Source organism: Ascidia mentula, chromosome 8 (assembly GCF_947561715.1).
Source record: "Ascidia mentula chromosome 8, kaAscMent1.1, whole genome shotgun sequence".
In the NCBI taxonomy this organism is placed as follows: Eukaryota; Metazoa; Chordata; class Ascidiacea; order Phlebobranchia; family Ascidiidae; genus Ascidia; species Ascidia mentula.
In genome coordinates, this window is record NC_138573.1 from 13,163,891 (window position 1) to 13,175,855 (window position 11,965).

Below are 11,965 nucleotides of genomic sequence, written 5' to 3' on the forward strand. Positions count from 1 at the left end.
CATGTCAATCAGTTCACATGACCTTACCTTTAGGAGGGTAAGACCATTGTTTTACGGTCGACAAACGCACTTCAAAGAAGTCTAAATTAAACGCAGTCGTACTTGTCTGGTAAAGTCAACGGAAATGACATCTGAATCTGGAGGCCGTTTCCTGTCGCAGTGCTTTTATTGGGCGCAAGGGGTATAGGGTCTTGTTGATGCCTGCAGTTCGCGTTACGTCGGCTAAATACCAGCGTTACAATGAACCACGTCACAACATCGCATTGTTGCGTCACATTCAAGCTTCAAGCCGCCACCTGACAACCATAGTTTGCCACCAACACCGCAACGTTCTAGCAAAGTCGAATGTAAAGGTTTTCTTGCCAAACGCACTCGACTAGTCCCTACTCCATCCCATTAACTTGTCTCTGCAGGTTTGCATATAGGCTGGAAGCCTGTATAGATTTTTCAACAACTTTTGATGCAAGTTGTTTGAAGATTCTAATCCCCACGCAAAGCTGTATGTGAGTGAATGTTTCGCAAACACAATAAGTTTGGGTGGTCGCGCCAATTTTTTTGAAATCGGACACGAAAATTGTGTCCAGAGTAGTTGGGGTGCGTTTTATTGGAAGGTCAAGCCGGACAGCGTGGCGCCACATTTGAAATTAACGATTTGTTCAATCAACCAACCCAGGCATGGATGGGTGGCGGACACAACAGCACGGGATCCCAACAGGATTAGATTGTAGAATTTGACTCGAGTAAAGGCCAAGTTGCGATGAAATTGTGACCGTGCAGCGTGCAAGCAAATACGAGGGTGAGAAAGTAGATTTGTTTCTCCTCAAGGCCATCAAATAGTTTGAGCCACGTTGAAGCGTCGCAAACTACTATACTTCGCCGCGCTTCTCGTGGCAGGCGACGGAAAGTAAATAGCACGAAAAAAGTGGCTTACAAGCATAAGTGGCAGCATGCCGCAACTTCGCTCTACACTCGTTCTCTGCTCGTAGCTCCGCGCGCGCTACATCGCGAATTGCGCATCTCGATCCGCGAATTTAACTGAAGCAGTGATTAAAGCTGACGCAGAAGATTTTCTCACCCACAAAGTGTTTTCACGAAGAACAACCTGCCGACAAAGTTCCGCAATTTGAAGGTGAGTAACTCGAGTAAAAGCTGGTGTATTTACATTGAACGATCAGGTACACGAAAATGGTCGTCTTAAAATGCTTGGAACAAAATAAACTCAGGATAAAAGCGATAACATAAATAGAAACATAGCTTTAGAAGTGTTAAACAAACAAGATTACCGCGCGTCACCACAAAGAAGAAAAACGATGACATTTCGGACAAGCGACTGGGGGCGCTGTCGCGCCACAGATTCATGACTACTCTCAAACAAAAGTCGGTCGCAGCAGTAGTAGAGATCGAAATTTGATATTGGAGCTTGGTGGCTTCAAACATATTCTGAAACGATACGCCAGACTCGTGTCATCGGCAATTTCGTGCGTGCAACGACTTGATCATCTTTTCGCGGTCAATCGCGCGTGACCGCGGGCGTCACGCCTTTATCAGCCAGTCCCACGGTGACGTAAGGCGTTGTGTCCGTGGGCACTCGTGTGTGATTTATTTTCAAGTGCAGTGAATTGTGTAGGGGCTGGGGAATCTTACAGGATTGTTGCGAGAGAGAATCGCCCGCCCAGGAAGACATGCTTCAGTTGGGCGTTGACTATTATCGACCAGCTTTATGAGCACGGGTAGCGCTGTAATAATATTAATACACACACCGAGCAGCAGGTCGCCGAAAAACGAAAACGTTTGCCGCCCTGGTTTCACCATAGCTTGTATACCCACCGCCGCGGGAGCTTATCGACCGTGATTTTTGCGGCGACAATTTAACAAAAAAAATATCGGGCGCCGATAAAGAGAGATCTCTGGGGCTCTGGCCTGCGCGTGTCGCTTTGTGTTATTCAGGTAATTCGGCGACACAATCGCGCAGCCTCAGCGAATGATTCGCCATCCGCGCTCTGCGCTATTCATCATACGCGCTTTGTACAAATATGTTGTATTTGAAATGTGAGAACGTTTCGGATAGTACAAGGGCGACTTAGGGCTGCGAGCAGCAAAGCGCTGTTCGCTTTCGAGCCAGTTGTTGCTTCTGTTTCTGTCCAGCCGCGGCTGTGTTGGTGATGCGACTTTACTTCCGTATTCACACGCAACGCGTGGCTGCCGCTCTATGAGCAGGGCAAACTATGGACATCAAAATAGAAAGGGCAACAGGACAGTGAGCTTCTTTAGGTTCGCTCAGTAAGTCGTCAGTTTGTTTGAACTTTTGACGCTACTATAGGAAAGTGGAGACAAAGACCACGCTTTGTAATTGAATATTAAAAATGCGGAAAAGATCAAATACTCTATTTGAAGAAATTAGTGTTTCAATGTTGTATGATTCATACAGAGCACGGTGGCTGCGGTTTTAACGGGAGCAATCGCATTCGATTAAGTTGTCATCTTGCTGGGAGCGCTGCGCGTTACACACCAAAGGCAGGATGTTAGGTTCCTGTACGTATACGTGCAAGTACTGTAAACTGAGAGGCGATCGTTGAATCTTTGTGCACCGGACCTGTCAGATTGTTTAGATGTAACGCGAGCATAGGAAGTCGTATAAAATACTATTTTCAAGGCGCGGGTCCGTGTTCTTTAGTACAGCACAGCGCTCGACTGTTAAAATTATATCAAGCGCGAAGAGGGCCCACCCTTCAAGGTCACCGCGGGGTTTAGGCCAATTTTGTTGTAGCGCATCGAGACGCAACTTTGTAAATTAAATGCGTCCGCGGACAAACGACCGTCTCGACGGTGTATTTAAATGTCAACCCTCAATTGTGGGCTTGCGGTTATGTTGATGCATACGTTTTTGGCCCATTGTATTTACTGAGGTAAAACGATGTGGCCCAAGCCGTGCTCTTCCTAAATGCTTCTGCCTATTCGCGTCGCGCGCTGAGTTGACTGGAAAGTAAAACTAGCGTCCTATATTGAATAGCGATTGAGGCACCCAAGAGGCAGGAAGCAACGTAGAAGCGCATTGTCCTGGGCGTGATTCGCGTCATCTAACTGATTCTAAGCACACGAGCATCCATATGCAGCTCGCGCCTCCGTGTGCTTACTGTGTATGTCAGCAACGGCGCGTGTATGAGTGTATTGTACAGCTACCTACTTGCTTGTAAGTTTTTGTTGATAATGTGCAGAGTTTAGAGTAGCCAGCTGTTTCACGGGGTTAAACCGCGCTGGCGTTGTTTCAAATTTTTTTTCGCAACACTGTGCCTGCGCACGGAAATGCCACAGCATGGACGAGATAGTCCCAAAGAAACGAAAACTCGACTGGCAATTTAATGACGACGACAAAGCCGTGGACGTCCTACCGCCCGCCGAGAAATTGCAATGTCGCAGGGACGACGAGCCTCCACGGTAAGTGAACGTCAAGGCCACGTTTGACATCCGTGCAAACACAATGAATTTGGGATAACAAACCGAGACATTGGGGCATGTAGCAGGGATTATTTTAACCCTGCTTGCATTTTCCAATTGCAGCCTTGGTTTGTTTCATTGATGTAGTCTGATAGCAAAAAGCAAGCGGAATGTTTGGGGATTTAAAATATTATTGGGTCGAGGTGTTGGTTTGAACAAAACTATGCTGGTAATTTATTTAACGTTTGTTTTCGGTTTGTAATTATATAGACACTATATAGCAGTACGTTTAAATATTCGTCGTTTAAAGTTGTGTAGATAAGTAGTAAATCCATCTTTAATCACCATGTAATATCCAGGCTTGTAACAAACGATTAGTTTACAACTTTGCAAGAGGTATTCCATGCACCACAGTCTAAAGTTGAAGGAAGTTTGCTGGGTATAGTGATAGGATACGAGATATCCGGGTTTCAGTACGCGACTTAAAGGATAGACCTGTATTGCAGATACATTAACTGAATCAGGATTGAGATTAAGGTACATCCGCACATGGTTATCACCCGACCAGCTTGTGGACATTGCGGAAAAACAAACAAAGTATTGATTTACATTTGACAATTCCAAGGACATAGCAACGAACATAATTTACTTTGACAAAACAGTTCTTATTTGCACAAATTGTACCTGGGTTTAAATGACAGTGATTGCACACATGGTGTTAAATGGTTGCTTTAGTCTGTAATAATATTTATCATTGAGCTTAACAATCCGCAACGACCAAAATTTTTGGTAAAGACCCAAAATGGGGTGGCCTTTGTGTAACACAATGGAAAGGATTGCGGTGTAGAGTCAAACCTGTCATCGCGCCGATAATTGCGTATATGATGAAGCTGGTGCGGTAGGAAAGGTTGATTTTGACTGATGATGAAGACGTCGTTGTTAATCACGACAAACACTCGAAACGTCGCAGCTTATTTGCTCATCGATTTTTGGGCAAACAGAAATTAAGACGCCGCCTCTAGATGGAGTTTACGAAACGGGGCATTAACGCCAGGTTTTAAGGCCACACAATAACCCTCATAGTTGTGAAGTTTCATGTGTTGCAAACGCCACCGTGACCTGGGCTTCGCACAGGGCAAAATTTTGAAAACTGTTCAGGGTCCGTTGCTCGGGAAAGGCTGGCACTGAATCGTCCTCTTCAATATCGACCCATTCATGTTATGCTTCAACAGCCGACACACAAATGCAGACGCCTTGCTCTGTTTGTTTTTAATGTTTGTCTCTAAAGGTGGGTGCGGGGTTGCCATTGTTGCTCCACAATGGTCCCACGCGGCGCGAGCGAGATTTTCCCCTGTGTTTGAATATTCGTTCACAATGGGCCGTCACTCGCCCGTTTGTGTTTTGAAGCAAACAGCAAGGAGGAGAATGGTCGGTGGTACCAGGCCTGCCCGCGGTACAGTTGCACCCAAAGAACAAAACGCGAAACAAATCTTACGCCGAAAATTTTTTTGGGCCGCGATTCCACTGACTTTTAAATGCTCCTCGCTACGTGTTGCGGCAATACGGAAGGGATAGGGGGTTTAACAGACCACAGAACATTTACGGGCGTTGCGTATGAAGTAATTTCACGCGTTGAGGAAGCGCTAGAGGCGCGAAGTTTGGAAACGGGCTGTGGTGTGAGTCAGGTAGGTGGTTCCGTTGCGCGTAGTGCGTGTGCGATATGGAGAGGGCTTGTCATGCAGGCCAGACTGCACCACTTCCTTCTAACCTCGGTGCTATTTGAGAAAGACATGGTCCGGTTTAAGGGAAGCAAGGGCCGCAAGGGCCGCAAGGGCCGCAAAAGTGCGGAACCCGAGGCACATTTTTTTTAATAGGGTGCAGGCAATGTGCATAATTTCAACTTGTTCGCCGTAAAACGCAACTTAGTATTAAGCAGGTTCGAAATTTCCGGAAGCACGGAAAACTCAATGCAGTCCATGTTGAAATTAACAAAATTCGCGTCTGGCTCTTGGGAATGGGAAGAATGCACTTTCGGTCTTAAACTCTTTCAGGCGTTTGCGTAACAGAAATTGCCCATGTAGATTGACGCGCTTAGAAATGTCGACTCCTCTGTTGCGTTTGGGAGCGTAGGCGAAACGACCGCACAGTGACTGGGAAAACAGAAAAAAATTTGCTGGAAATAGCAATTATGTTGCCTGTGAGGCGGCACTCGAAAAGTTATGTTGCACAGCATATAGAATGTTGGGTGATATTGGCTTAACTTATTTTGCCAGGATTACGTATTGGCAGCGTTGAATATTTGCCAATATTGATAAGCGACATCTTACATATTTTCTGAAGAACTTTATCGCATTTTGCACATAAGTTAAAAACACATTCGTAATTAATTACTCATTTACGCAAAAAAAAAGGTTTTCGCATCTGTTCAAACTTGCTTGAATAAATTGCAAACGAGATAACGCGCACGTGTCTATGAATAGAACAGGGAAGTAGAAATTGCAAAAGTGGAACCACCCAAAGGAGTCAGGGTGAATTCAGGCTAAACTAAACGTAACGGTTTTGGCAATTCTGCTCTAGAGGAAATTCTGCCTTGACGTAGGAACTCCCTCACGCCAACATTTGCGATTTGAAAACTGTATAAGTGAAAGATGAAAGATTATATATTCAAAATCGCGTAAACTGTTGTATGGACAACGACTTAGTAGCAGATATTTCAAGCAACTTCTCTGATAAATCCTAAGTCGTTTGCTATCTGGTTGAAACAGTTTTAATGCCTCATAGTTTACAAGACTCTTTACCGCTGCTTTGAGGCACAACACGTTTCCGTTTAAGCAAAGCGTGTTATGCAACATGAGTATACAACGGTGCCTAACGTAAACAAGTTTGCATTTCATCATTTTTTGCGTACTTTTGATTTTAATCCTGCCTTGTCTTATCGCAGAATGACAGCCGACGACGCGCTTGATTCGGGGGCAAAACAGGGTGTTCAAGAAGCCGAACAGCCCGAGACCCCGTTGGTAACAACGCCCGCCTTGTTGGCTTTAATGAAGAGAACGGGTTACGCGATTACTCAAGAAAACGGACAACGCAAGTACGGCGGTCCACCACCAGGATGGGAGAACAAGGCGCCACCACGCGGCACGGAAGTGTTTGTCGGGAAAATCCCTCGTGACGTTTTTGAGGATGAACTAGTGCCGGTGTTCGAGACCGCAGGAAAGATTTATGAGCTGCGGTTGATGATGGACTTCGACGGCAAAAATCGCGGCTACGCATTCGTGATGTTCACCACCAAGTCGGAGGCCAAGGGGGCTGTCAAGAAACTCAATAATTATGAAATACGCAAAGGCCGGCTTCTCGGCGTATGCTATAGCGTTGACAACTGTCGACTTTTCGTAGGCGGTATTCCAAAGTCTAAGAAGAAGGAAGACATCTTTGCCGAGATGACAAAGGTCACGGAAGGTGTTGTTGACGTCATTGTTTATCCCAGCGCGTCGGACAAATCGAAAAACCGTGGTTTTGCTTTCGTGCAATACGACAGTCATCGGGCAGCAGCCATGGCAAGGCGCAAGCTCATACCTGGTCGCATTCAGCTTTGGGGACATCCCATTGCTGTCGACTGGGCCGAACCGGAGCAAGAAGTCGATCAGGAGATAATGGACCAAGTTAAAGTTCTGTATGTACGCAATCTTATGCTCGAGACCACGGAGGACACCCTGCAGGAGATCTTCAGCCAGTTTGCTCCCGGCTGCGTTGAACGCGTGAAAAAAATCCGCGACTACGCATTCGTGCATTTCTCCTCACGAGAAACCTGCATTGAAGCCATGAACAAAATCAATGGAACGAAGATCGATGACGCCGAGGTAGAAGTGACGTTGGCCAAACCTGTGGACAAGAGCGACTGGAACCGCATGGCAAAAGTTGGCGCCAAAGTCCTTGCACAGAGTGGTCCGGAGTCAGTTTCCCAGCCGTCTGCTGTGGTAGGTTCGCCTTTGAGATTTTCCTGAATGATAATGAAACTAATTTGCCGGATATATTTAACCCATGTTTACAATCGTACAAGGGTAAATCCACGAAAACGTCAAAAACACGTTTTCAAGCAAAATGAAACTAGTGCACAATTTTTCAACGCTCACGTCAGGTCGCCACCAGACGGATTTTAAACTTTTACTGTAACGTGCATAACTACGTACGTTAAACAAGAACAACGCGATAGTATCACAGTTAGACTGTCTAAAAAACAGAAACTGCGTATTTAGTAGTACGGCATTTATTCGGTATATTTGTGAAATGCTCCATGTTCTATACACTAATTAAGCTGTTCCAACAATACTAACTCAAATTTTCCTATTTTTCTTTGTAGGTGCCCAGTCCTGCTGTCGTCAATGCCAATGGAATGATCATGTACCAGACACCAGTGTACGGCACAGAACTAGCGTATCAGCCAATGGCTCAGTACAACCTAGCCACTGGTTCTAGGCCTATACGCAGTGGCTCCATAAGAAATGAACGCGGTAGGGGTACAGCCGGAAGCAGGCCCAACAACAGCCGTAACAGCTACCTCGGTTACAGCGCTGGCAAGGCTACGTACGGCCGCTACTACTCCAAGAACAATCAGGAACGCCCGGGTGTTATAGATGTAAATGGCGCTGGTTTGGACATCCTTTCACAACAGGCTTTGCTAAATGGCCAAACCGTCACGTCTAACATAAACGAACACACGTTACCAGGTGTTTATAAGCAAGCAACATCGGCCCTACAAACCATTGCCGCCCCCGGTCAAGGAATTAACCCCTACGCACCGACCACTGTTACCCAGATTCCGGGAATGCAGCAGGTGATACCCACTGTGGTGTCGCAGAAGCTTCCAGAAAATGTGCTCGAAGAAATATGCCAGAGGCAAATGTGGGGATTGCCTACATACCAGCTGTTGACAACAACTACACCGGACAACCGGCAGTTGTTCCTTTATAAAGTTTCAATCCCAGCCCTAGCAGGCCTATTTCCGCAGCAACCATTTTTTCAGGTAATTGCAATTTTTTTTAGCTGTTTGACGTTGAACATAGTCAGTCACTATTAGTTAGCTAAGCTTATCTTTTTTTTCCTTGTCAGCATAAAGCTTATTGTTCCTGCGCTACGTCACATAAATTCAGGTCGTGTCCGGTGATAAATCGCAGCGAACCCGCTTGTAAAGCTGTGAAGCTTGCACTATATTTTACTATTTCACCTAAAACATAGTTGATCACATAAGCAACTAGCGTGCTGGTACATTAAGGATGGTTGGTTTTAATTATTGGGCTAAAGCAGGTGTTTTTACTTTCCAGCCCAACAAGCTGTGCGTCACAATTGAAGAAGCAAAATCGTACGCCGCCGAATATGTGTTGTCCCAGTTGGCTTTGCAAGCTGATGGATCACCAGCTGTTGTTCCTATACCCGCCGTCTTAGCCCCACCAACACCCACGTATCAGGTAAAAGGAGAAAAAAATCCATCGATCGCTTTATGCGGTGCACGGTGCGCTCCACTGCTAAAAACAACGCTGTTTGGTGCATTTTTGGACTCCAAAAACACATTTGTTCAGTGGTATTGAGATTTATATTTTGGTAAACACTATACAAGCTGTGTGGTTGTGCAACGACGACTAAAAGCTTTTTTACAAGTTAGGATAAAGTAACGAAACGAGTTTCACAAACATGTTGATTTTGTAAAGCGCATACTACCAGTTGATGACTGGCACCAGGGTCACTGTACTCGAAAACAAGTCCAAAAAGCTGCATTAACCAGCCTGAATGGTAGTAAAAACTCTGCGTTTTACAACCAAGGAATACTAAGGCCCCAAACTCATTCAGTACCGCCCCTCGTTGCCCTTTGTACCATTGTGCATGCATTGTTAGTTAACCTTATCTGTTCTTATTTACCACAAAGGCCATTGTTTGCGCGCTCTGTCACATGTGCAGGTCGTGTCAGGTGTTAAATCGCAGCGAACGCGCTATAAAGCTGTAAAGCTTGCACAAGCCTGCATTTATACCCGAATTCTGATGATCATTAACCACGTCCCTGCACCAGGCAGCACCTAATATAGATATTGCGGAATTCAAATCGTTAGCTGTGTTTGCAAAGTTTGCTGATGTGGGGCGGGTTTTAAATGGACAACGTGTAGATAAAACAGCGCAATCGCACGGTGCGACCCTGCGCCGTCTTTGCCTTTCAGTTAATGCGAAGCTATTACCTTACAGGCAATTTATTCCTATTTTCAGTTTGCACAGCCTGCAGCTATCCAGCTTCGCTCGAGTCCTACTTCTGCAGCGCCGACACAACACGCCGCATATGTTCCAGTCACAACACCTTCGCCCACAATCCCAATACCCTTTGTGGACCACATGGGCCAACCAATTGCAGTGATGTACCAGTGACTGCGCTGTTCATCGTAGTTTGTGACTTGTATTCTCACCCACTTGACTTATTGTGTTGCTGTATCGCTTTCCAAGGTGTGTGTTTGATTGGGTCATAAAGTAACCGTGGCAGTGGATTCCCTAGAATTCCAAGTGCGTTAAATGTGTATGTTTCAGGGCAGTGAGGCGGTACTGACGCCCTGCGTTATTTCGGGAAACTGTACTCGTTCAAGTGAGACGTCGTCACACAGTATGAACAGTTTTCATCAAAAACATGTACATGTGCTGTGTGTAAAGTTAGCGAATTAATTTTTGCTTCGTCGCCAACAATGTTTTGACAATCTTTTGTATTGCCGTTTTGCAACACGTCCAAGAGTCGTTCGCCGGTCGAATTTTTTTTGAAACGTGACTTTTGCAAGTGGTGATGCCGTCGCAAAATTAACATATTTGCTCATCATATTATACGCCTGCATCGCGCCAAGTGACTAATCCTGTCATTCACTGTTTAAGGCATGTTTCATAACGCACATCTGCAGGGATCAGTGTGTGTTTAGCCAACATGTCTTTGTATGCATGTGTGTGTGTGTGTGTGTGTGTGCTATCTTTCGAATGCCTTACTTCCTTGTACGTAATTTTCTTCCGCGTTTTGCATCATTTCATCGCAAATCCAATCTGAAGGTGATGTAACACACATCCTTTATTGTTCTATTGGCCACGTGTTCGCAAAATCGGGTAAATGTGTTACATCAACCTGTACTTCAAACCAATAACGTATATTTGTTTACTAATGCCCAATGGCGCGAATTTGCATACGTAATACCGGGAGGTCATGCAAGACTGATATTAAAAATTCCTACCGAGGCTGATATTTAATAATCATTAGCCCGGAACATTATGCCTTGGTGACAAACTTTCTCCTATGTTATTTTTCAATTTGGCCAAGGGTGTTTGAGTATTGGTATCCAGTGCATTATATAGTTACAGGCCTAAAAGTGCATGAACTGTTTGTTACTCGTATCATACAAGACCTACTATGGAATATATGATGTACTTTTTAAAGGATCTCCTCATCGCGTGCTTTTGTGCGAGTGTTTCTCATGTAGTTCCGTGTTTTATTAAAACGTAGTGCAATGCGTGCTGTGAAAAAGTATTTTAATCTTTTTCTGTGCAGGGTAGGAGGCAGTGAAGTTTGCCGTTACGTGTTTGTAGAATTACTAGTTGTCGGCAATTATTATATTTTTTTCGTCACAAGTGGGTTTGAATCTAGGGAAATTTGAGTAAATGACCGTAAACATCGTAAGGTTCAACAAGCTTAAAATGCATAAATTTGAAAATTTTTTTTGCCAATTTACGTCATACCCGAAAATGTGACAGGAATCGACTGCAGACTTGGCCAGTGACAGGTGTTATCACTTTATTACTTACAAGCGCCACCACGCGGCTGCTTTACAGCAAACAATAATCTGGAAAAAAGATTTATGAGAAGTAGCCAAAATAACACAAGCTCCATACAAATCCTGTTTCTTCGAACAATGTAATATAAGTTGCTACGGATTTTGATTTTTTTGCCATTTTTTGCTGCTCTTCGTCGATTTAGTAGTAAGTTCACTACAACTTCGCTGCCAATGCTTGGCAGCCAAGGTGGATTAAAACCACGATGAGGTTTGCCCCATGCTGATCAGCCCAATTGATTTACCGATTGAGCTACGGAAGCTCAGCGGTTGAAACGGGTATATTGTGGTCAAGATACACTGGTGCGCAAACCTGCCTGGCTTCCTTCGCATTTACACAGGGGCTGTCAACAACCGTAAACAGACATACTGAGTATACGATAGCAAGTAAAGGTCTTTCGTAATGGGCCGATCCTGCTATGCGATATTATAACACACTTCTGTGCTGTTTGCACATTAGTATAAGAAGGTAGATTTTAAATCAACAAATAAATTTAATATTGCCTGAAGAAAAATATTATACGGCCTCCTCAAGTCTGAAATAAATTGCCTTCCTGAAGTTTATTTAGCTTTTATAGTTATTTTGCAATTAGCTTTGTAAAATACAAACAAACAATTCGTGCCAAATTAAAACAGCAAAGATATTTTTTTAGAACATAGGCTTGAAGATTAGTGCTCATCGGATTTAGCTT

At 44.6% G+C, this 11,965-nt stretch overlaps 1 protein-coding gene across 1 annotated transcript; it reads left to right on the forward strand.

The window, feature by feature from the left end:
- Positions 1 to 3,131: 3,131 nt before the first annotated feature.
- LOC145912530 (putative RNA-binding protein 46) lies at positions 3,132 to 10,963 on the forward strand. Its single transcript, XM_083000025.1, has 5 exons — positions 3,132 to 3,435; positions 6,377 to 7,412; positions 7,796 to 8,458; positions 8,757 to 8,900; positions 9,688 to 10,963. The coding sequence occupies exons 1-5, from the start codon at positions 3,314 to 3,316 to the stop codon at positions 9,841 to 9,843; spliced, it is 2,121 nt and encodes a 706-aa protein (XP_082856151.1). The 5' UTR covers positions 3,132 to 3,313; the 3' UTR covers positions 9,844 to 10,963.
- Positions 10,964 to 11,965: the final 1,002 nt, after the last annotated feature.

Excerpts from the sequence above, each read along its gene's own strand:
- LOC145912530 (XM_083000025.1), top strand. The coding sequence starts at position 3,314 with ATGGACGAGATAGTCCCAAAGAAACGAAAACTCGACTGGCAATTTAAT. Across the intron at positions 8,459-8,756 it reads CGCAGCAACCATTTTTTCAG|CCCAACAAGCTGTGCGTCAC; the intron begins GTAATTGCAATT and ends TTTACTTTCCAG. Across the intron at positions 8,901-9,687 it reads CACCAACACCCACGTATCAG|TTTGCACAGCCTGCAGCTAT; the intron begins GTAAAAGGAGAA and ends TCCTATTTTCAG.